We start from the raw sequence: 26873 nt of genomic DNA, 5'->3' as shown, positions 1-26873 counted from the left end.
ATATGTGGGTCAAGAAGCAACAGTGAGAACTGGACACGGAACCACTGATTGGCTGTATACTGTATATTGTCGCCCTGCCTGTTTAACTTATATGCAGAGTACATCATGAGAAAGGCAGGGCTAGATGAATCAAAAGTTGGAATTAAGATTGCCAGGAGAAATATCAACCTAAGATATCCAGATGATACCACTCTAATGGCAGAAAGTGAAGAGGAACTAAAGAGCCTCTTGTTGCGGGTGAAGAAGGAGAGTGCAAAATTTGGGTTGAAACTTAACATTAAGAAAACCAAGATCATGGCATCTGGCCCTCTCAATTCCTGGCAAATAGGGGAAGAAATGGAGGTAGTGACAGATTTTATTTTCCTGGGCTCCAAGACCACCGCAGATGGGGACTGCAGCCAAGAAATTAAAAGATGCTTGCTCCTGGGGAGGAAAGCCATGGCAAATCTCGACAGCACACTAAAAAGCAGAGACATCACCCTGCCAACAAAAGTGCATATAGTCAAGGCTATGGTCTTCCCAGTTGCAATGTATGGCTGTGAAAGTTGGACCATAAGAAAGGCTGAGCACCTGAGCACCAGAGAATTGAAGCCTTTGAACTATGGTGCTGGAGAAGACTCCTGCAAGTCCCTTAGACCAGTGTTTTTCAACCTTTTTTGGGCAAAGGCACACTTGTTTCATGAAAAAAATCACGAGGCACTCCACCATTAGAAAATGTTAAAAAAAATTAACTCTGTGCCTATATTGACTATATATAAAGTAATTCTCTTGAATAGGAATCAAATAAACACAAAGAAAGTATTTTATAATTACTTTTCAATTTTTCCCACGGCACACCAGGCAACATCTCGCGGCACACTAGTGTGCCGCGGAACAGTGGTTGAAAAACACTGCCTTAGACTGCAAGGCGATCAAACTAGTCAGTCCTAGAGCAGATCAACCCTGACTGCTCTTTAGAAGGCCAGATCCTGAAGCTAAAACTCAAATACTTTGGCCACCTAATGAGAAGGAAGGACTCACTGGAGAAGAGCCTAATGCTGGGAAAGATTGAGGGCAATAGAAGAAGGGGCGACAGAGAATGAGGTGGCTGGATGGAGTCACTGAAGCAGTAGGCGTGAGCCTAAATGGACTCCAGAAGATGGTAGAGGACAGGAAGGCCTGGAGGAATGTTGTCCATGGGGTCGCGATGGTTTGGATATGACTTCGCAACTAACAACAATAACAACAACAAAGGAGAACATGGGAAAAGAGAAGACCATAAGAAGATTTAGAATTGGAAAAATGATATTGTGGGGGGTGGGGGGGAGACAGATAAATGCTCTGTCACTTTCATTCTGATGGATGAAGATTTTCCAGCAAACTTATAATACTGTAAATTGTAAATCTCCAAATGAGATATTCCTATTTAGGTATCTTAGGGGAGCTAACTAAAAACCGGCTGCTGTGTTACATTTGCCACAATTAGCTTCAGCAAAAGTTCAGAAAGTGGAAGCAGCCATTTGAACTTGCTTGTCCTCAGTAGAAGCAAAGTTGCTGCATTCAGGCAAAATGGGGCACCTCCTTGAAATCGAGGCCCACTCTGATGGCTGAAGTGGCATTTGTAAATTTTTGACAGACATCCTCAAATCTGTTAAAGACTCTTAACCAGAATACATTTTGAAAACTCTGCAGCAGAGACGTAGAATGCTGGGGGTAAGATGATATGGACAAAAGCCAACAAAAATACAGTCATTTTCTTGGAATTGCTCAACCCAGTTGAAAAAAGGGTTGCTGGGTCCTATGGTTAGCAGACAGAGAAAAACAGTTTTATTATAAAATGATGCCAAGACTATATTCTTAACTATTGTTGCTCCTTGTGAATGGCCAACATAATATAAAGAGTCTTGTTTTGTTTCCTGTCAGATGAAGTTTATTGTTGCTGGTATATCATAAATTCCTATTTCATGAAAACTGTAACACAAAAACACATACAAATTAATCAACCTGTAATAATACCAAGGTTACTAACTTTGGATAATAGGATTGAAGTACTTAATTAAGGGCTACTGAGCAAAGTTTCAGCAATCCTTTAAAACCCAACTAACATGAAAATGCTCTAGTTTTCTCCATTTTAAAAATAATAATAATTCAAACTGGGAAACTCAGAAAAATGTCTGTTTGCTGATACAGATAATGATTTACAGTGAGGCATTTTATAAATTGGAAATTACAATAAAATGTATCCTTCATATTTTAATTATCAAAGAATCTTAGTTTAACATAATTTGATATTCAAAAGCTTCAGTAACACATGATAAATGCTAATCTCTTAATCATATCAAAATTGAAATATCTTTTTTCTCCTTATGTTGTGTATTCAAAATGCATATTTTCGCCAAGAAAACCAAAAGGTATTTAATGAAGAAAACTTGAATGTCATTAAACATTTTGTTTAAAAGCCTTTTAAAAACCTTTTCGAACTGAAAACCTGATGCCTCACCAGTTCATATATTTCAATACTGTTATTATTATGACAGCTTCTAGCCTATTTTCTATTTTTATTTTTTTTCTTTGTGATATTGGTTTTTGAATAAATGTTTATTGTATGCATTTTAACTTGATTCATATTATAGAAAAATATTTATTCATTAATTTACATAAACCCTACAACATCATTTCCTAACAAATTGCTAGACTTTCACCAAACATTTTTACTATCAATTCTCCTTCGAATTTATCTGAATTCCCAGAATTCTTGCTGGTCAATTGAAAATTCCTTGTGTCTTCTAGACCAAGTGGTCCCTCTAGTGTTTATTATCCAGACATCATAGCCAGCATCTGCTAGAAAAAATCCCAGGCTGTTGCTAGGAAGATTTGCAATCCAACATCTCCCTTCTGCCACAAAACCATGTACCAATAAAACAATTGGTCTAGGCCCTGCATCCAAGAATACATGATTTATTGCATGTTACCTATAAGTATAATGCTCCTCCAGCAATAATGTATTACTTTAGTAATTACATTTTGTCTTGTTAAGATCCCTTTACAGCATCACACTTACATTAGGAGTGTGTAAAGGTCAGGATCCAAACGGCAAAATATAAGTTTTACTTGTGCACTCTTTGTCAAGGGTACTTTATACCAAATGCTTCTCTTCCCAGGATTATGGGCCATCTGCAAGGGCAGCCAGATGATACCAAGAAAAGATGTTAGCTGCTGTAAGATTTTCTGAACAGGTGCTATGTGCCTAGCCACACACTCCATCAATCACACTTTGCCCTGCAGAACCTTAAGTGTGCTACTAAATCTACCACTAAATTGCTTTAACAATATCTGAAAACTGTCCCAAATGAAAGAACTCCGGTCAATGAATAGCAATAAAGTTGCATAACAATTGAGCACATTTAAATATATAAGAACACAAGAGGTTCCTGGTCCATGTACTGTTGTGTTAGTTGCTGCTGGTGCTGCTGGGAGAGCAATCCTCAGCCAGGGCTCACATTTGATTTTTCTACCAATGTGAAGTAGGACCAGGAAGATGCTCAAGTCATGGACCAGCACTTCTGCTCAGCACTAAGTGCCAGGATTAAAGTTAATGTGTAGCCACAAAGTAGCAATTCTGATTGTTGGTAGGGTATAACCTAAACTGTTTTTGTCCCATATAGACTCCCACAGCCTCCAGGAACCAATTTAAAATTTCATTAACTCTAACCCTGGGACAATAATTTACAGCTGTGCATTATCAGCAGAGTGAAACTCTTATCCCATACTGACAATCACTCCCAGTTTCAAAATGGGATTAAATAACACAAGTAAAGCAAGTAAAAATTAATTTATTTATGAATAAACATGAAGTAATGCTTACTACGGGATGCGGTGGCTCAGTGGGTTAGTATGCTGAGCTTGTCGATCAGAAGGTCGGCAGTTTGGCGGGTCGAATCCTGAGTGCCGCGTAACAGAGTGATCGCCTGTTACTCATCCCAGCTTCTGCCAACCTAGCAGTTCGAAAGCACGTAAAAATACAAGTAGAAAAATAGGGACCACTACGGTGGGAAGGTAACAGCATTCCATGCGCCTTTGGCGTCTAGTCATGCTGGCCACATGACCGCAGAGGCGTCCTCGGACAAGCGCTGGCTCTTTGGCTTTGAAAAGGAGATGAGCACCGGCCCCTAGAGTCGGAAACGACTAGCACGCATGTGCGGGGGAACCTTTACCTTTTACCTTTAATGCTTACTACACCCAATCCTTGATGCTAGTTTAGGAAGATACCATGGTTGATTGTGTTCAATGTCACCAAGGAGTCTAAGAGGACCAGGACAGATGCACTACTCCTGTCTCTCTTCATTAGAGTCATCAATGCAGCTTTTGTGCTATGGCCCAGATTAAAAATAATGAAGATTATTCACTTCCACCAGGATCATGTGTAACAGGCTCTCTATCACTTTCTTAACTATGGTTCCTAAAATTGGAGATTATTCTAAAGTTGGTGATTAAGTAAAAGTTCTCAAGTAAGATGGGTTAAGGCAGGGCTGTCAAACTGCTGGCCTACGGGCCGGATGCATCATAGCGAAACTGTGCCCACCCCATTGCCGGCAATGGCAAAAAAGTCACGATACGTCATGACACGTCATGTGACATTGCGAGTTTGACACCCCTGGGTTAAGGAATGGCTCCTGTAAAAGAGAGACCATCAAACGTTTTTCAAGTCTAGTGGCAAAACTCTCTCCCTTAGAGAAACTTTAACTATCTCCTGAATCCAGCCACACATGCTCCATCTGGAATCTGCAGGAGACACAAAGTATATGGACCCAGCCCACAGAGGCAGAGTTGACGTTACAGGGAAACCCATAAAGTTCAAAGGAATCCCAAACTGAACCACCCACCATAATATAACACTAATAGCAGCACAATTATTTGTAGAAAGGTAATCTAATATAGTGGGTTATTTGTAGAAAGGTAATCTAATATCAATTATTTGTAGAAAGGTAATCTAATATAAGGAATTAGATCTGATAGACAGAGTGCCTGAAGAACTATGGACACAGGTTCGCAACATTGTACAACAGGTAGCAACCAAAACCATCCCAAAGAAAAAGAAATGCAAGAAAGCAAAATGGCTGTCTGAGGAAGCTTTGCAAATAGCTGAGGAAAGGAGGGAAGCGAAAGGCAAGGGAGAAAAAGAAAGATACGCCCAATTAAATGCAGAATTCCAAAGAATAGCTAGAAGAGATAAGAATGCCTTCTTAAATGAACAATGCAAAGAAATAGAAGAAAACAATAGAATAGGGAGGACCAGAGACCTATTCAAGAAAATTGGATAGATGAAGGGAACGTTTAATGCAAAAATGGGCATGATAAAGGACCAAAATGGCAGGGACCTAACAGAGGCAGAAGAGATTAAGAAGAGGTGGCAAAATTACACAGAAGAACTATACAAGAATGAGCTTAACGTCCCTGATAATCACAATGAGGTGGTCACTGACCTCGAGCCAGACATCCTAGAATGTGAAGTGAAGTGGGCCATAGAAAAGCTGAGCAACAACAAAGCTAGTGGAGGTGACAGTATTCCAGCTGAGCTATTCAAAATCTTAAAAGACAATGCAGTAAAAGTGCTACACTCAATTTGCCAGCAAATTTGGAAAACTCAACAGTGGCCACAGGATTGGAAAAGATCAGTTTACATTCCAATTCCAAAGAAAGGCAGTGCCAAAGAATGTTTAAACTATCGCACCATTGCACTCATTTCTTATGCTAGTAAAGTTATGCTTAAAATTCTACAAGCTAGACTCCAGCAGTATGTGGATCGAGAACTACCAGAAGTACAGGCAGGATTTTGAAGAGGCAGAGGAACTAGAGATCAAATTGCTAACATACGCTGGATCATGGAGAAAGCTAGGGAGTTCCAGAAAAACATCTACTTCTGCTTCATTGACTATGCTAAAGCCTTTGGTTGTGTGGATCACAACAAATTGTGGCAAGTTCTTAAAGAGATGGGAGTACCAGACCATCTTATCTGTCTCTTGAGAAACCTATATGCGGGCCAAGAAGCAACAGTGAGAACTGGACACGGAACCACTGATTGGTTCAAAATTGGGAAAGGAGTCTGGCAAGGCTGTATACTGTTGCCTTGCCTATTTAACTTATATGCAGAGCACATATGCAGGGCTAGATGAATCAAAAGTTGGAATTAAGATTGCCGGAAGAAACATCAACAACCTAAGATATGCAGATGATACCACTCTAATGGCAGAAAGTGAAGAGGAACTAAAGAGCCTCTTGTTGTGAGTGAAGAAGGAGAGTGCAAAACTTGGGTTGAAACTAAACATTAAGAAAACCAAGATCATGGCATCCGGCCCTCTCAATTCCTGGCAAATAGATGGGGAAGAAATGGAGGTAGTGACAGATTTTATTTTCCTGGGCTCCAAGATCACTGCAGATGGGGACTGTAGCCAAGAAATTAAAAGACGCTTGCTCCTTGGGAGGAAAGTCATGGCAAATCTAGAAAGCACACTAAAAAGCAGAGACGTCACCCTGTCAACAAAAGTGCGTATAGTCAAGGCTATGGTCTTCCCAGTTGCAATGTATGGCAGTGAAAGCTGGACCATAAGAAAGGCTGAGCGCCAAAGAATTGAAGCCTTTGAACTATGGTGCTGGAGAAGACTCCTGCGAGTTCCTTGGACTGCAAGGCGATCAAACCAGTCAGTGCTAGAGGAGATCAACCCTGACTGCTCTTTAGAAGGCCAGATCCTGAAGCTAAAACTCAAATACTTTGGCCACCTAATGAGAAGGAAGGACTCACTGGAGAAGAGCCTAATGCTGGGAAAGATTGAGGGCACTAGAAGAAGGGGACAACAGAGAATGAGGTGGCTGGATGGAGTCACTGAAGCAGTAGGCGTGAGCTTAAATGGACTCCAGAAGATGGTAGAGGACAGGAAGGCCTGGAGGAACGTTGTCCATAGGGTCGCGATGGGTCGGACACGACTTCGCAACTAACAACAACAACAACAACAACAACTCTCTTTTTGGGGGGTAGAATTGGGGCAACTAGATGGAGCTGGGCATTTACTGGCCAGATGCCCTTCCTGATGCCTATGCAGAGTTCATAGCAGATATTTTCTCTTTGCACCCTAGGAGAGAAACATCTGCCACTACTTAGGATTGAACATTCAACTTTCCAAGTGGGAGACAAGAGTATTCACCACTAGACCACTAGGCTGTTTAATTGATAAGGTTAAACTTGTAATTTGGGGCTGTAATATTAATTTTGATTATTGCTAAATATGTGGGATTAAGGAATGAAGTTTAAGATGAATAGGATTTTTAATGAGAGGTTTATAAGAATGTAAAGATGGATGTGTAATTGAGATTAGGAAACCTTTTATTATGATAGTTGACTAGAATGGAGGAAATATGAGATTTTGGGAGGGTTAAGATTATATCAGTGAGGAAATGAAACAGATGTAAAAATTAGTAACAAAAGTGTGGATTTGGAAAACTGAAAGAATGAAGATGTTGAAATTGAGTATTTTGGCCCTTTTTAATATTTTGTTTAGCTTTATTTTCAAACTAGAGATTATTTTTATAATCTTGTTTGATAATGATAGATACATTAGGATTAATGATTAGATAATTATTTGTGAAAAAATGTAGAAATATTGTATAGCTAGTCCTCAACTTACAACTATTTGTTTAGTGACTGTTCAAAGTTACAACAGCCCTGAAAAAGTGTTTTATGATCATTTTTCATACTTACAACCATCGCAACATCCCCACAGTCAAGTGATCAAAATTTGGGCACTTGGCAACTGGCATGTATTTATGTGATATATTTAAATAAAATGTGGCACAGTTGTTGAAGTGCACTATTGCGGACAAACTCTGTCCACAGCCTGGAGTTTCATCTTGATGGGGCTGAAAGATTGTTTCAGCCTTCCATCCTGCAAAAAGGTCAGTAAAATAAGGACCCTGATTGTTGGGGCCAATATACAAATAATGCTTTTACATTGTAAACCACTCAGACAGTGCTATAAAGCACTGCCAAAAAAGGGCAAAACTCACTTAACAACTGCCCCACTTAGCAACAAATATATTGGGTTGAATTGTTGTTGTAAGTGGAGGATTACCAGTGAATACTGTTACATGTAGAGTTAAATATTGATTATGTTATGTTTAACTTAGAGTAAAAGATTGCCTCGTTGTATATTGGTATCTGTACTGAGGAAAGTCAGAGGTCTTTCTTTTTTAAAATATTATTTTGCTTATCCCTTTTGCACCCTTTTTTCTTTTGAATTTTAACCTTTCTATCTATTGATAACCTTTCCCTGTTTTTTTAAAATCATTTTGTATTTTCTTTTTTTGAAATGTAATAAAATGGTTTTTAAAAAATGGTAGGGTTGTATGATTGCTCCAATTTACCTTCAATATTGCCCCAAGTCTTATTCCTCCTTTTGAGAAATTCAATTATGACACTACCTTTTTTATGCAAACCAATAATGTTTTATTGGTTTTCAGAAGACCACCACTTGCTACCAAAAAAGTATTTTGGAAGTAGTTTACAACCTTATTCCCACTATGTCGAATGGTTCCCATAACTGAGAGACTCACAGCAGAAGAATAAAAATTAGCAGTGATCTAGGAAGGAGATCACATCTACTTCTGCTTCATTGACTATGCTAAAGCATTTGATTGTGTGGATCACAACAAACTGTGGCAAGTTCTTAAAGAGATGGAAGTACCAGACCATCTTATTTGTCTCTTGAGAAACCTATATGTGGGTCAAGAAGCAACAGTGAGAACTGGACACGGAACCACTGATTGGCTGTATACTGTATATTGTCGCCCTGCCTGTTTAACTTATATGCAGAGTACATCATGAGAAAGGCAGGGCTAGATGAATCAAAAGTTGGAATTAAGATTGCCAGGAGAAATATCAACCTAAGATATCCAGATGATACCACTCTAATGGCAGAAAGTGAAGAGGAACTAAAGAGCCTCTTGTTGCGGGTGAAGAAGGAGAGTGCAAAATTTGGGTTGAAACTTAACATTAAGAAAACCAAGATCATGGCATCTGGCCCTCTCAATTCCTGGCAAATAGGGGAAGAAATGGAGGTAGTGACAGATTTTATTTTCCTGGGCTCCAAGACCACCGCAGATGGGGACTGCAGCCAAGAAATTAAAAGATGCTTGCTCCTGGGGAGGAAAGCCATGGCAAATCTCGACAGCACACTAAAAAGCAGAGACATCACCCTGCCAACAAAAGTGCATATAGTCAAGGCTATGGTCTTCCCAGTTGCAATGTATGGCTGTGAAAGTTGGACCATAAGAAAGGCTGAGCACCTGAGCACCAGAGAATTGAAGCCTTTGAACTATGGTGCTGGAGAAGACTCCTGCAAGTCCCTTAGACCAGTGTTTTTCAACCTTTTTTGGGCAAAGGCACACTTGTTTCATGAAAAAAATCACGAGGCACTCCACCATTAGAAAATGTTAAAAAAATTAACTCTGTGCCTATATTGACTATATATAAAGTAATTCTCTTGAATAGGAATCAAATAAACACAAAGAAAGTATTTTATAATTACTTTTCAATTTTTCCCACGGCACACCAGGCAACATCTCGCGGCACACTAGTGTGCCGCGGAACAGTGGTTGAAAAACACTGCCTTAGACTGCAAGGCGATCAAACTAGTCAGTCCTAGAGCAGATCAACCCTGACTGCTCTTTAGAAGGCCAGATCCTGAAGCTAAAACTCAAATACTTTGGCCACCTAATGAGAAGGAAGGACTCACTGGAGAAGAGCCTAATGCTGGGAAAGATTGAGGGCAATAGAAGAAGGGGCGACAGAGAATGAGGTGGCTGGATGGAGTCACTGAAGCAGTAGGCGTGAGCCTAAATGGACTCCAGAAGATGGTAGAGGACAGGAAGGCCTGGAGGAATGTTGTCCATGGGGTCGCGATGGTTTGGATATGACTTCGCAACTAACAACAATAACAACAACAAAGGAGAACATGGGAAAAGAGAAGACCATAAGAAGATTTAGAATTGGAAAAATGATATTGTGGGGGGTGGGGGGGAGACAGATAAATGCTCTGTCACTTTCATTCTGATGGATGAAGATTTTCCAGCAAACTTATAATACTGTAAATTGTAAATCTCCAAATGAGATATTCCTATTTAGGTATCTTAGGGGAGCTAACTAAAAACCGGCTGCTGTGTTACATTTGCCACAATTAGCTTCAGCAAAAGTTCAGAAAGTGGAAGCAGCCATTTGAACTTGCTTGTCCTCAGTAGAAGCAAAGTTGCTGCATTCAGGCAAAATGGGGCACCTCCTTGAAATCGAGGCCCACTCTGATGGCTGAAGTGGCATTTGTAAATTTTTGACAGACATCCTCAAATCTGTTAAAGACTCTTAACCAGAATACATTTTGAAAACTCTGCAGCAGAGACGTAGAATGCTGGGGGTAAGATGATATGGACAAAAGCCAACAAAAATACAGTCATTTTCTTGGAATTGCTCAACCCAGTTGAAAAAAGGGTTGCTGGGTCCTATGGTTAGCAGACAGAGAAAAACAGTTTTATTATAAAATGATGCCAAGACTATATTCTTAACTATTGTTGCTCCTTGTGAATGGCCAACATAATATAAAGAGTCTTGTTTTGTTTCCTGTCAGATGAAGTTTATTGTTGCTGGTATATCATAAATTCCTATTTCATGAAAACTGTAACACAAAAACACATACAAATTAATCAACCTGTAATAATACCAAGGTTACTAACTTTGGATAATAGGATTGAAGTACTTAATTAAGGGCTACTGAGCAAAGTTTCAGCAATCCTTTAAAACCCAACTAACATGAAAATGCTCTAGTTTTCTCCATTTTAAAAATAATAATAATTCAAACTGGGAAACTCAGAAAAATGTCTGTTTGCTGATACAGATAATGATTTACAGTGAGGCATTTTATAAATTGGAAATTACAATAAAATGTATCCTTCATATTTTAATTATCAAAGAATCTTAGTTTAACATAATTTGATATTCAAAAGCTTCAGTAACACATGATAAATGCTAATCTCTTAATCATATCAAAATTGAAATATCTTTTTTCTCCTTATGTTGTGTATTCAAAATGCATATTTTCGCCAAGAAAACCAAAAGGTATTTAATGAAGAAAACTTGAATGTCATTAAACATTTTGTTTAAAAGCCTTTTAAAAACCTTTTCGAACTGAAAACCTGATGCCTCACCAGTTCATATATTTCAATACTGTTATTATTATGACAGCTTCTAGCCTATTTTCTATTTTTATTTTTTTTCTTTGTGATATTGGTTTTTGAATAAATGTTTATTGTATGCATTTTAACTTGATTCATATTATAGAAAAATATTTATTCATTAATTTACATAAACCCTACAACATCATTTCCTAACAAATTGCTAGACTTTCACCAAACATTTTTACTATCAATTCTCCTTCGAATTTATCTGAATTCCCAGAATTCTTGCTGGTCAATTGAAAATTCCTTGTGTCTTCTAGACCAAGTGGTCCCTCTAGTGTTTATTATCCAGACATCATAGCCAGCATCTGCTAGAAAAAATCCCAGGCTGTTGCTAGGAAGATTTGCAATCCAACATCTCCCTTCTGCCACAAAACCATGTACCAATAAAACAATTGGTCTAGGCCCTGCATCCAAGAATACATGATTTATTGCATGTTACCTATAAGTATAATGCTCCTCCAGCAATAATGTATTACTTTAGTAATTACATTTTGTCTTGTTAAGATCCCTTTACAGCATCACACTTACATTAGGAGTGTGTAAAGGTCAGGATCCAAACGGCAAAATATAAGTTTTACTTGTGCACTCTTTGTCAAGGGTACTTTATACCAAATGCTTCTCTTCCCAGGATTATGGGCCATCTGCAAGGGCAGCCAGATGATACCAAGAAAAGATGTTAGCTGCTGTAAGATTTTCTGAACAGGTGCTATGTGCCTAGCCACACACTCCATCAATCACACTTTGCCCTGCAGAACCTTAAGTGTGCTACTAAATCTACCACTAAATTGCTTTAACAATATCTGAAAACTGTCCCAAATGAAAGAACTCCGGTCAATGAATAGCAATAAAGTTGCATAACAATTGAGCACATTTAAATATATAAGAACACAAGAGGTTCCTGGTCCATGTACTGTTGTGTTAGTTGCTGCTGGTGCTGCTGGGAGAGCAATCCTCAGCCAGGGCTCACATTTGATTTTTCTACCAATGTGAAGTAGGACCAGGAAGATGCTCAAGTCATGGACCAGCACTTCTGCTCAGCACTAAGTGCCAGGATTAAAGTTAATGTGTAGCCACAAAGTAGCAATTCTGATTGTTGGTAGGGTATAACCTAAACTGTTTTTGTCCCATATAGACTCCCACAGCCTCCAGGAACCAATTTAAAATTTCATTAACTCTAACCCTGGGACAATAATTTACAGCTGTGCATTATCAGCAGAGTGAAACTCTTATCCCATACTGACAATCACTCCCAGTTTCAAAATGGGATTAAATAACACAAGTAAAGCAAGTAAAAATTAATTTATTTATGAATAAACATGAAGTAATGCTTACTACGGGATGCGGTGGCTCAGTGGGTTAGTATGCTGAGCTTGTCGATCAGAAGGTCGGCAGTTTGGCGGGTCGAATCCTGAGTGCCGCGTAACAGAGTGATCGCCTGTTACTCATCCCAGCTTCTGCCAACCTAGCAGTTCGAAAGCACGTAAAAATACAAGTAGAAAAATAGGGACCACTACGGTGGGAAGGTAACAGCATTCCATGCGCCTTTGGCGTCTAGTCATGCTGGCCACATGACCGCAGAGGCGTCCTCGGACAAGCGCTGGCTCTTTGGCTTTGAAAAGGAGATGAGCACCGGCCCCTAGAGTCGGAAACGACTAGCACGCATGTGCGGGGGAACCTTTACCTTTTACCTTTAATGCTTACTACACCCAATCCTTGATGCTAGTTTAGGAAGATACCATGGTTGATTGTGTTCAATGTCACCAAGGAGTCTAAGAGGACCAGGACAGATGCACTACTCCTGTCTCTCTTCATTAGAGTCATCAATGCAGCTTTTGTGCTATGGCCCAGATTAAAAATAATGAAGATTATTCACTTCCACCAGGATCATGTGTAACAGGCTCTCTATCACTTTCTTAACTATGGTTCCTAAAATTGGAGATTATTCTAAAGTTGGTGATTAAGTAAAAGTTCTCAAGTAAGATGGGTTAAGGCAGGGCTGTCAAACTGCTGGCCTACGGGCCGGATGCATCATAGCGAAACTGTGCCCACCCCATTGCCGGCAATGGCAAAAAAGTCACGATACGTCATGACACGTCATGTGACATTGCGAGTTTGACACCCCTGGGTTAAGGAATGGCTCCTGTAAAAGAGAGACCATCAAACGTTTTTCAAGTCTAGTGGCAAAACTCTCTCCCTTAGAGAAACTTTAACTATCTCCTGAATCCAGCCACACATGCTCCATCTGGAATCTGCAGGAGACACAAAGTATATGGACCCAGCCCACAGAGGCAGAGTTGACGTTACAGGGAAACCCATAAAGTTCAAAGGAATCCCAAACTGAACCACCCACCATAATATAACACTAATAGCAGCACAATTATTTGTAGAAAGGTAATCTAATATAGTGGGTTATTTGTAGAAAGGTAATCTAATATCAATTATTTGTAGAAAGGTAATCTAATATAAGGAATTAGATCTGATAGACAGAGTGCCTGAAGAACTATGGACACAGGTTCGCAACATTGTACAACAGGTAGCAACCAAAACCATCCCAAAGAAAAAGAAATGCAAGAAAGCAAAATGGCTGTCTGAGGAAGCTTTGCAAATAGCTGAGGAAAGGAGGGAAGCGAAAGGCAAGGGAGAAAAAGAAAGATACGCCCAATTAAATGCAGAATTCCAAAGAATAGCTAGAAGAGATAAGAATGCCTTCTTAAATGAACAATGCAAAGAAATAGAAGAAAACAATAGAATAGGGAGGACCAGAGACCTATTCAAGAAAATTGGATAGATGAAGGGAACGTTTAATGCAAAAATGGGCATGATAAAGGACCAAAATGGCAGGGACCTAACAGAGGCAGAAGAGATTAAGAAGAGGTGGCAAAATTACACAGAAGAACTATACAAGAATGAGCTTAACGTCCCTGATAATCACAATGAGGTGGTCACTGACCTCGAGCCAGACATCCTAGAATGTGAAGTGAAGTGGGCCATAGAAAAGCTGAGCAACAACAAAGCTAGTGGAGGTGACAGTATTCCAGCTGAGCTATTCAAAATCTTAAAAGACAATGCAGTAAAAGTGCTACACTCAATTTGCCAGCAAATTTGGAAAACTCAACAGTGGCCACAGGATTGGAAAAGATCAGTTTACATTCCAATTCCAAAGAAAGGCAGTGCCAAAGAATGTTTAAACTATCGCACCATTGCACTCATTTCTTATGCTAGTAAAGTTATGCTTAAAATTCTACAAGCTAGACTCCAGCAGTATGTGGATCGAGAACTACCAGAAGTACAGGCAGGATTTTGAAGAGGCAGAGGAACTAGAGATCAAATTGCTAACATACGCTGGATCATGGAGAAAGCTAGGGAGTTCCAGAAAAACATCTACTTCTGCTTCATTGACTATGCTAAAGCCTTTGGTTGTGTGGATCACAACAAATTGTGGCAAGTTCTTAAAGAGATGGGAGTACCAGACCATCTTATCTGTCTCTTGAGAAACCTATATGCGGGCCAAGAAGCAACAGTGAGAACTGGACACGGAACCACTGATTGGTTCAAAATTGGGAAAGGAGTCTGGCAAGGCTGTATACTGTTGCCTTGCCTATTTAACTTATATGCAGAGCACATATGCAGGGCTAGATGAATCAAAAGTTGGAATTAAGATTGCCGGAAGAAACATCAACAACCTAAGATATGCAGATGATACCACTCTAATGGCAGAAAGTGAAGAGGAACTAAAGAGCCTCTTGTTGTGAGTGAAGAAGGAGAGTGCAAAACTTGGGTTGAAACTAAACATTAAGAAAACCAAGATCATGGCATCCGGCCCTCTCAATTCCTGGCAAATAGATGGGGAAGAAATGGAGGTAGTGACAGATTTTATTTTCCTGGGCTCCAAGATCACTGCAGATGGGGACTGTAGCCAAGAAATTAAAAGACGCTTGCTCCTTGGGAGGAAAGTCATGGCAAATCTAGAAAGCACACTAAAAAGCAGAGACGTCACCCTGTCAACAAAAGTGCGTATAGTCAAGGCTATGGTCTTCCCAGTTGCAATGTATGGCAGTGAAAGCTGGACCATAAGAAAGGCTGAGCGCCAAAGAATTGAAGCCTTTGAACTATGGTGCTGGAGAAGACTCCTGCGAGTTCCTTGGACTGCAAGGCGATCAAACCAGTCAGTGCTAGAGGAGATCAACCCTGACTGCTCTTTAGAAGGCCAGATCCTGAAGCTAAAACTCAAATACTTTGGCCACCTAATGAGAAGGAAGGACTCACTGGAGAAGAGCCTAATGCTGGGAAAGATTGAGGGCACTAGAAGAAGGGGACAACAGAGAATGAGGTGGCTGGATGGAGTCACTGAAGCAGTAGGCGTGAGCTTAAATGGACTCCAGAAGATGGTAGAGGACAGGAAGGCCTGGAGGAACGTTGTCCATAGGGTCGCGATGGGTCGGACACGACTTCGCAACTAACAACAACAACAACAACAACAACTCTCTTTTTGGGGGGTAGAATTGGGGCAACTAGATGGAGCTGGGCATTTACTGGCCAGATGCCCTTCCTGATGCCTATGCAGAGTTCATAGCAGATATTTTCTCTTTGCACCCTAGGAGAGAAACATCTGCCACTACTTAGGATTGAACATTCAACTTTCCAAGTGGGAGACAAGAGTATTCACCACTAGACCACTAGGCTGTTTAATTGATAAGGTTAAACTTGTAATTTGGGGCTGTAATATTAATTTTGATTATTGCTAAATATGTGGGATTAAGGAATGAAGTTTAAGATGAATAGGATTTTTAATGAGAGGTTTATAAGAATGTAAAGATGGATGTGTAATTGAGATTAGGAAACCTTTTATTATGATAGTTGACTAGAATGGAGGAAATATGAGATTTTGGGAGGGTTAAGATTATATCAGTGAGGAAATGAAACAGATGTAAAAATTAGTAACAAAAGTGTGGATTTGGAAAACTGAAAGAATGAAGATGTTGAAATTGAGTATTTTGGCCCTTTTTAATATTTTGTTTAGCTTTATTTTCAAACTAGAGATTATTTTTATAATCTTGTTTGATAATGATAGATACATTAGGATTAATGATTAGATAATTATTTGTGAAAAAATGTAGAAATATTGTATAGCTAGTCCTCAACTTACAACTATTTGTTTAGTGACTGTTCAAAGTTACAACAGCCCTGAAAAAGTGTTTTATGATCATTTTTCATACTTACAACCATCGCAACATCCCCACAGTCAAGTGATCAAAATTTGGGCACTTGGCAACTGGCATGTATTTATGTGATATATTTAAATAAAATGTGGCACAGTTGTTGAAGTGCACTATTGCGGACAAACTCTGTCCACAGCCTGGAGTTTCATCTTGATGGGGCTGAAAGATTGTTTCAGCCTTCCATCCTGCAAAAAGGTCAGTAAAATAAGGACCCTGATTGTTGGGGCCAATATACAAATAATGCTTTTACATTGTAAACCACTCAGACAGTGCTATAAAGCACTGCCAAAAAAGGGCAAAACTCACTTAACAACTGCCCCACTTAGCAACAAATATATTGGGTTGAATTGTTGTTGTAAGTGGAGGATTACCAGTGAATACTGTTACATGTAGAGTTAAATATTGATTATGTTATGTTTAACTTAGAGTAAAAGATTGCCTCGTTGTATATTGGTATCTGTACTGAGGAAAGTCAGAGGTCTTTCTTTTTTAAAATATTATTTTGCTTATCCCTTTTGCACCCTTTTTTCTTTTGAATTTTAACCTTTCTATCTATTGATAACCTTTCCCTGTTTTTTTAAAATCATTTTGTATTTTCTTTTTTTGAAATGTAATAAAATGGTTTTTAAAAAATGGTAGGGTTGTATGATTGCTCCAATTTACCTTCAATATTGCCCCAAGTCTTATTCCTCCTTTTGAGAAATTCAATTATGACACTACCTTTTTTATGCAAACCAATAATGTTTTATTGGTTTTCAGAAGACCACCACTTGCTACCAAAAAAGTATTTTGGAAGTAGTTTACAACCTTATTCCCACTATGTCGAATGGTTCCCATAACTGAGAGACTCACAGCAGAAGAATAAAAATTAGCAGTGATCTAGGAAGGAGATCACATCTACTTCTGCTTCATTGACTATGCTAAAGCATTTGATTGTGTGGATCACAACAAACTGTGGCAAGTTCTTAAAGAGATGGAAGTACCAGACCATCTTATTTGTCTCTTGAGAAACCTATATGTGGGTCAAGAAGCAACAGTGAGAACTGGACACGGAACCACTGATTGGCTGTATACTGTATATTGTCGCCCTGCCTGTTTAACTTATATGCAGAGTACATCATGAGAAAGGCAGGGCTAGATGAATCAAAAGTTGGAATTAAGATTGCCAGGAGAAATATCAACCTAAGATATCCAGATGATACCACTCTAATGGCAGAAAGTGAAGAGGAACTAAAGAGCCTCTTGTTGCGGGTGAAGAAGGAGAGTGCAAAATTTGGGTTGAAACTTAACATTAAGAAAACCAAGATCATGGCATCTGGCCCTCTCAATTCCTGGCAAATAGGGGAAGAAATGGAGGTAGTGACAGATTTTATTTTCCTGGGCTCCAAGACCACCGCAGATGGGGACTGCAGCCAAGAAATTAAAAGATGCTTGCTCCTGGGGAGGAAAGCCATGGCAAATCTCGACAGCACACTAAAAAGCAGAGACATCACCCTGCCAACAAAAGTGCATATAGTCAAGGCTATGGTCTTCCCAGTTGCAATGTATGGCTGTGAAAGTTGGACCATAAGAAAGGCTGAGCACCTGAGCACCAGAGAATTGAAGCCTTTGAACTATGGTGCTGGAGAAGACTCCTGCAAGTCCCTTAGACCAGTGTTTTTCAACCTTTTTTGGGCAAAGGCACACTTGTTTCATGAAAAAAATCACGAGGCACTCCACCATTAGAAAATGTTAAAAAAATTAACTCTGTGCCTATATTGACTATATATAAAGTAATTCTCTTGAATAGGAATCAAATAAACACAAAGAAAGTATTTTATAATTACTTTTCAATTTTTCCCACGGCACACCAGGCAACATCTCGCGGCACACTAGTGTGCCGCGGAACAGTGGTTGAAAAACACTGCCTTAGACTGCAAGGCGATCAAACTAGTCAGTCCTAGAGCAGATCAACCCTGACTGCTCTTTAGAAGGCCAGATCCTGAAGCTAAAACTCAAATACTTTGGCCACCTAATGAGAAGGAAGGACTCACTGGAGAAGAGCCTAATGCTGGGAAAGATTGAGGGCAATAGAAGAAGGGGCGACAGAGAATGAGGTGGCTGGATGGAGTCACTGAAGCAGTAGGCGTGAGCCTAAATGGACTCCAGAAGATGGTAGAGGACAGGAAGGCCTGGAGGAATGTTGTCCATGGGGTCGCGATGGTTTGGATATGACTTCGCAACTAACAACAATAACAACAACAAAGGAGAACATGGGAAAAGAGAAGACCATAAGAAGATTTAGAATTGGAAAAATGATATTGTGGGGGGTGGGGGGGAGACAGATAAATGCTCTGTCACTTTCATTCTGATGGATGAAGATTTTCCAGCAAACTTATAATACTGTAAATTGTAAATCTCCAAATGAGATATTCCTATTTAGGTATCTTAGGGGAGCTAACTAAAAACCGGCTGCTGTGTTACATTTGCCACAATTAGCTTCAGCAAAAGTTCAGAAAGTGGAAGCAGCCATTTGAACTTGCTTGTCCTCAGTAGAAGCAAAGTTGCTGCATTCAGGCAAAATGGGGCACCTCCTTGAAATCGAGGCCCACTCTGATGGCTGAAGTGGCATTTGTAAATTTTTGACAGACATCCTCAAATCTGTTAAAGACTCTTAACCAGAATACATTTTGAAAACTCTGCAGCAGAGACGTAGAATGCTGGGGGTAAGATGATATGGACAAAAGCCAACAAAAATACAGTCATTTTCTTGGAATTGCTCAACCCAGTTGAAAAAAGGGTTGCTGGGTCCTATGGTTAGCAGACAGAGAAAAACAGTTTTATTATAAAATGATGCCAAGACTATATTCTTAACTATTGTTGCTCCTTGTGAATGGCCAACATAATATAAAGAGTCTTGTTTTGTTTCCTGTCAGATGAAGTTTATTGTTGCTGGTATATCATAAATTCCTATTTCATGAAAACTGTAACACAAAAACACATACAAATTAATCAACCTGTAATAATACCAAGGTTACTAACTTTGGATAATAGGATTGAAGTACTTAATTAAGGGCTACTGAGCAAAGTTTCAGCAATCCTTTAAAACCCAACTAACATGAAAATGCTCTAGTTTTCTCCATTTTAAAAATAATAATAATTCAAACTGGGAAACTCAGAAAAATGTCTGTTTGCTGATACAGATAATGATTTACAGTGAGGCATTTTATAAATTGGAAATTACAATAAAATGTATCCTTCATATTTTAATTATCAAAGAATCTTAGTTTAACATAATTTGATATTCAAAAGCTTCAGTAACACATGATAAATGCTAATCTCTTAATCATATCAAAATTGAAATATCTTTTTTCTCCTTATGTTGTGTATTCAAAATGCATATTTTCGCCAAGAAAACCAAAAGGTATTTAATGAAGAAAACTTGAATGTCATTAAACATTTTGTTTAAAAGCCTTTTAAAAACCTTTTCGAACTGAAAACCTGATGCCTCACCAGTTCATATATTTCAATACTGTTATTATTATGACAGCTTCTAGCCTATTTTCTATTTTTATTTTTTTTCTTTGTGATATTGGTTTTTGAATAAATGTTTATTGTATGCATTTTAACTTGATTCATATTATAGAAAAATATTTATTCATTAATTTACATAAACCCTACAACATCATTTCCTAACAAATTGCTAGACTTTCACCAAACATTTTTACTATCAATTCTCCTTCGAATTTATCTGAATTCCCAGAATTCTTGCTGGTCAATTGAAAATTCCTTGTGTCTTCTAGACCAAGTGGTCCCTCTAGTGTTTATTATCCAGACATCATAGCCAGCATCTGCTAGAAAAAATCCCAGGCTGTTGCTAGGAAGATTTGCAATCCAACATCTCCCTTCTGCCACAAAACCATGTACCAATAAAACAATTGGTCTAGGCCCTGCATCCAAGAATACATGATTTATTGCATGTTACCTATAAGTATAATGCTCCTCCAGCAATAATGTATTACTTTAGTAATTACATTTTGTCTTGTTAAGATCCCTTTACAGCATCACACTTACATTAGGAGTGTGTAAAGGTCAGGATCCAAACGGCAAAATATAAGTTTTACTTGTGCACTCTTTGTCAAGGGTACTTTATACCAAATGCTTCTCTTCCCAGGATTATGGGCCATCTGCAAGGGCAGCCAGATGATACCAAGAAAAGATGTTAGCTGCTGTAAGATTTTCTGAACAGGTGCTATGTGCCTAGCCACACACTCCATCAATCACACTTTGCCCTGCAGAACCTTAAGTGTGCTACTAAATCTACCACTAAATTGCTTTAACAATATCTGAAAACTGTCCCAAATGAAAGAACTCCGGTCAATGAATAGCAATAAAGTTGCATAACAATTGAGCACATTTAAATATATAAGAACACAAGAGGTTCCTGGTCCATGTACTGTTGTGTTAGTTGCTGCTGGTGCTGCTGGGAGAGCAATCCTCAGCCAGGGCTCACATTTGATTTTTCTACCAATGTGAAGTAGGACCAGGAAGATGCTCAAGTCATGGACCAGCACTTCTGCTCAGCACTAAGTGCCAGGATTAAAGTTAATGTGTAGCCACAAAGTAGCAATTCTGATTGTTGGTAGGGTATAACCTAAACTGTTTTTGTCCCATATAGACTCCCACAGCCTCCAGGAACCAATTTAAAATTTCATTAACTCTAACCCTGGGACAATAATTTACAGCTGTGCATTATCAGCAGAGTGAAACTCTTATCCCATACTGACAATCACTCCCAGTTTCAAAATGGGATTAAATAACACAAGTAAAGCAAGTAAAAATTAATTTATTTATGAATAAACATGAAGTAATGCTTACTACGGGATGCGGTGGCTCAGTGGGTTAGTATGCTGAGCTTGTCGATCAGAAGGTCGGCAGTTTGGCGGGTCGAATCCTGAGTGCCGCGTAACAGAGTGATCGCCTGTTACTCATCCCAGCTTCTGCCAACCTAGCAGTTCGAAAGCACGTAAAAATACAAGTAGAAAAATAGGGACCACTACGGTGGGAAGGTAACAGCATTCCATGCGCCTTTGGCGTCTAGTCATGCTGGCCACATGACCGCAGAGGCGTCCTCGGACAAGCGCTGGCTCTTTGGCTTTGAAAAGGAGATGAGCACCGGCCCCTAGAGTCGGAAACGACTAGCACGCATGTGCGGGGGAACCTTTACCTTTTACCTTTAATGCTTACTACACCCAATCCTTGATGCTAGTTTAGGAAGATACCATGGTTGATTGTGTTCAATGTCACCAAGGAGTCTAAGAGGACCAGGACAGATGCACTACTCCTGTCTCTCTTCATTAGAGTCATCAATGCAGCTTTTGTGCTATGGCCCAGATTAAAAATAATGAAGATTATTCACTTCCACCAGGATCATGTGTAACAGGCTCTCTATCACTTTCTTAACTATGGTTCCTAAAATTGGAGATTATTCTAAAGTTGGTGATTAAGTAAAAGTTCTCAAGTAAGATGGGTTAAGGCAGGGCTGTCAAACTGCTGGCCTACGGGCCGGATGCATCATAGCGAAACTGTGCCCACCCCATTGCCGGCAATGGCAAAAAAGTCACGATACGTCATGACACGTCATGTGACATTGCGAGTTTGACACCCCTGGGTTAAGGAATGGCTCCTGTAAAAGAGAGACCATCAAACGTTTTTCAAGTCTAGTGGCAAAACTCTCTCCCTTAGAGAAACTTTAACTATCTCCTGAATCCAGCCACACATGCTCCATCTGGAATCTGCAGGAGACACAAAGTATATGGACCCAGCCCACAGAGGCAGAGTTGACGTTACAGGGAAACCCATAAAGTTCAAAGGAATCCCAAACTGAACCACCCACCATAATATAACACTAATAGCAGCACAATTATTTGTAGAAAGGTAATCTAATATAGTGGGTTATTTGTAGAAAGGTAATCTAATATCAATTATTTGTAGAAAGGTAATCTAATATAAGGAATTAGATCTGATAGACAGAGTGCCTGAAGAACTATGGACACAGGTTCGCAACATTGTACAACAGGTAGCAACCAAAACCATCCCAAAGAAAAAGAAATGCAAGAAAGCAAAATGGCTGTCTGAGGAAGCTTTGCAAATAGCTGAGGAAAGGAGGGAAGCGAAAGGCAAGGGAGAAAAAGAAAGATACGCCCAATTAAATGCAGAATTCCAAAGAATAGCTAGAAGAGATAAGAATGCCTTCTTAAATGAACAATGCAAAGAAATAGAAGAAAACAATAGAATAGGGAGGACCAGAGACCTATTCAAGAAAATTGGATAGATGAAGGGAACGTTTAATGCAAAAATGGGCATGATAAAGGACCAAAATGGCAGGGACCTAACAGAGGCAGAAGAGATTAAGAAGAGGTGGCAAAATTACACAGAAGAACTATACAAGAATGAGCTTAACGTCCCTGATAATCACAATGAGGTGGTCACTGACCTCGAGCCAGACATCCTAGAATGTGAAGTGAAGTGGGCCATAGAAAAGCTGAGCAACAACAAAGCTAGTGGAGGTGACAGTATTCCAGCTGAGCTATTCAAAATCTTAAAAGACAATGCAGTAAAAGTGCTACACTCAATTTGCCAGCAAATTTGGAAAACTCAACAGTGGCCACAGGATTGGAAAAGATCAGTTTACATTCCAATTCCAAAGAAAGGCAGTGCCAAAGAATGTTTAAACTATCGCACCATTGCACTCATTTCTTATGCTAGTAAAGTTATGCTTAAAATTCTACAAGCTAGACTCCAGCAGTATGTGGATCGAGAACTACCAGAAGTACAGGCAGGATTTTGAAGAGGCAGAGGAACTAGAGATCAAATTGCTAACATACGCTGGATCATGGAGAAAGCTAGGGAGTTCCAGAAAAACATCTACTTCTGCTTCATTGACTATGCTAAAGCCTTTGGTTGTGTGGATCACAACAAATTGTGGCAAGTTCTTAAAGAGATGGGAGTACCAGACCATCTTATCTGTCTCTTGAGAAACCTATATGCGGGCCAAGAAGCAACAGTGAGAACTGGACACGGAACCACTGATTGGTTCAAAATTGGGAAAGGAGTCTGGCAAGGCTGTATACTGTTGCCTTGCCTATTTAACTTATATGCAGAGCACATATGCAGGGCTAGATGAATCAAAAGTTGGAATTAAGATTGCCGGAAGAAACATCAACAACCTAAGATATGCAGATGATACCACTCTAATGGCAGAAAGTGAAGAGGAACTAAAGAGCCTCTTGTTGTGAGTGAAGAAGGAGAGTGCAAAACTTGGGTTGAAACTAAACATTAAGAAAACCAAGATCATGGCATCCGGCCCTCTCAATTCCTGGCAAATAGATGGGGAAGAAATGGAGGTAGTGACAGATTTTATTTTCCTGGGCTCCAAGATCACTGCAGATGGGGACTGTAGCCAAGAAATTAAAAGACGCTTGCTCCTTGGGAGGAAAGTCATGGCAAATCTAGAAAGCACACTAAAAAGCAGAGACGTCACCCTGTCAACAAAAGTGCGTATAGTCAAGGCTATGGTCTTCCCAGTTGCAATGTATGGCAGTGAAAGCTGGACCATAAGAAAGGCTGAGCGCCAAAGAATTGAAGCCTTTGAACTATGGTGCTGGAGAAGACTCCTGCGAGTTCCTTGGACTGCAAGGCGATCAAACCAGTCAGTGCTAGAGGAGATCAACCCTGACTGCTCTTTAGAAGGCCAGATCCTGAAGCTAAAACTCAAATACTTTGGCCACCTAATGAGAAGGAAGGACTCACTGGAGAAGAGCCTAATGCTGGGAAAGATTGAGGGCACTAGAAGAAGGGGACGACAGAGAATGAGGTGGCTGGATGGAGTCACTGAAGCAGTAGGCGTGAGCTTAAATGGACTCCAGAAGATGGTAGAGGACAGGAAGGCCTGGAGGAACATTGTCCATAGGGTCCCGATGGGTTGGACACGACTTCGCAACTAACAACAACAACAACAATCTAATATACATGCCAAGTATCTATGACTCAAAAAACAATCCAGCAGAAGCTGTTTTTCAGTCAAAGCTGAAGGATAGTAAGGATAGCAGAAGGATAGTAAAATTTTCATGGTCATATGAATGACAATATATGCAGTATGTAAGCAATTCAGAACTGAAAATATATTACGCACGTACCTTCATTACGTGGACAGTGTTTTCCATGAGGAATTCTGTTTAACTGAAGGTAATAACCATCATCAGTCAGAACTTCATACATTTCACTGGGATATCCCCAATACTGAATGATTTCAGGCTGCAAATGAAATAGTAAATTGTTGCTCAAGTTCTAAGTTATATACCTATACATGAAGCTATGTACAAGCGTATTTAAGTATTTACATTTAGACTTGATATTGTCTTGGACTCAATTTTTCAAGGTAGCCATTAAAACAAACCCATTGTTTGTTTAAAAAGTCTTGGGCTGATACATGTGCTGCAGTGGGAAAATATTTTTGTTCCTGTCCTGGTGGTGGTGGTGGAGGAGGAGAGGGGTAGGAGTCACCTACTTGCTTCATATAAAAACTTACAATTGTCAGGAATCCTTGAGGATTCAAATGTCTTCTTCTGAAAGATTCTTCTGAATTTGTTGTCTGTTGGATTAAGCAAGCCAGTACCAGAAACAGCCACATCTCACCTGCATGGAAAGTGTTTTAGAATTATAATTTTAGTGTCTGAAAACCTTCAGGAATCTTTTTAACTAGGCATTAGAATGCATTCACCTGGCTGTAATGTGTTAACAGCAAAAACAATTTGGCTGCATCCTAGATTTATGCTTTTCAGATGAACTATTCTAGAATACTCACTAGAGTAACAATAATAAAAGTAGATTAAAAAACACACACATACAGTCCAAACATAATTTAAAGGCATTTTAGAAAAGATCATGGATGGCATGCATATTTGCTTTACGATAAGAAGGTGGATAGGGCTTTCAAATCCCATATTCTTAGAAGTGCTTTATTGCGTGTCTGGAAAAAGTATTATTATAAGTTAAATTATAAAATACCGATTTGGGGAATTCCTGGACACGCGATAGAGGGCGTATCTATGGGAGTGAGTATGGATATGGTTTCTTATAAGGAACTACTTAGATTGCAAGGGAATGATTGGCAACTTAAATCATTAGAGGAGTTAAGACAAAAAAACATAAGTTACTCTTGGTTTCAATACACCCAATTGAAAGCTAGGTGGAAGTCAGATCAAAAGGTTGGCATCACAATTACAGATCAAAATTTAGTAAAACAAATTAGAGATTCAAATTGTGCACATATAAAGAGGATATATAATGCTTTAATTGAATTGGATTCGGAAACGGAACTGGTTAAAGACTGTATGATAAAGTGGGCACAAAATATTCAGGAACCAATTTCGTTGGACACCTGGGAGATAATTTGGGTCAGAAATGTTAAATTTACTCAGGCTCAAAACTTAAGAGAAAATTTTTATAAAATGTTTTATAGATGGCATCTGGATCCCAAGAAGTTGTCCAACATGTATCCTAATTTACAGTCTAAATGTTGGAGATGCGGTAGTTTAGAAGCTACCTATTTTCACATGTGGTGGACTTGTAGAAATATAAAAGCTTTTTGGATCAAAATTTGGTGGAATATTCAAAAGATTTTTAAGAGAAAGATAAAGTTTTCTCCGCAATTGTTTTTATTGGGTATTGTTGTAGATTGTGATGTTAAAGAAACTAACTTGATGTTGAACATGATAACAGCAGCACGGTTACTGGTGGGACAATATTGGAAGAAGGATAGTTTGCCCACTATAGAAGAATGGGTGTTTAAAGTTTCGAATCTTGCAGAAATGTCTAAGATTTCTGCTTATTTGAAAGATCATTCACAGGAAAGATATATTTCAGTTTGGAGGAGATGGATAAATTATATTCAGAACAAATATGGGACTAAAAAGTTCCATTTAGCTTATGAGTAGATTTTAGTGGGATATTGTTATTGGTACTTTGTTTGTAGTTATGTTAAAGGGGAGTTAAAGCACATTATGAATTTGGTTAATTGTATATTATGCATAATTTTTATTTAGAATATGATTATTGTAACTATAATCCTGTATTTAGCTCTGGGAAGTGGGGGGGGGGGAAGTGGGCGGGTTTGGGGTGGGAGGGATTTGGGGATATATTGTAAAATTTTGTTTTTGTAAAACTCTTTAATAAAAAAAAGATCATTAAAATAAATGGAAAAGAAGCCAAAGACAATACCTTGGTTTTGATACCTTCAATACACTTTCCATTGTATTGGAAAAGAGGAGAGAGAGATTTTGGCTGTTCTAATATTTGAAAGTGTTGTTGGAATACTTGGAAGTATTAGTTATCATTCTGAGGCCAGGCCCTATAAAT

General features: G+C 39.1%; 1 protein-coding gene across 1 annotated transcript; it reads right to left on the bottom strand.

Annotated features, from left to right (window-relative positions):
• Positions 1-2356: 2356 nt before the first annotated feature.
• Positions 2357-25157, bottom strand: LOC308668595 (lipase member M-like; the record flags this gene model as incomplete). The annotated part of the gene is made up of 3 exons (XM_081328605.1): positions 2357-2874; positions 24653-24770; positions 25152-25157. The coding sequence occupies 3 exons, from the start codon at positions 25155-25157 to the stop codon at positions 2714-2716; spliced, it is 285 nt and encodes a 94-aa protein (XP_081184731.1). The 3' UTR covers positions 2357-2713.
• Positions 25158-26873: the final 1716 nt, after the last annotated feature.

The sequence above is a fragment of the Vipera berus genome, assembly GCF_964194415.1.
Source record: "Vipera berus genome assembly, chromosome: 5".
Lineage (NCBI taxonomy): Eukaryota > Metazoa > Chordata > Lepidosauria > Squamata > Viperidae > Vipera > Vipera berus.
Note: the sequence above shows the minus strand (reverse complement) of the source record. Positions and strands in the feature narration are given on the sequence as shown.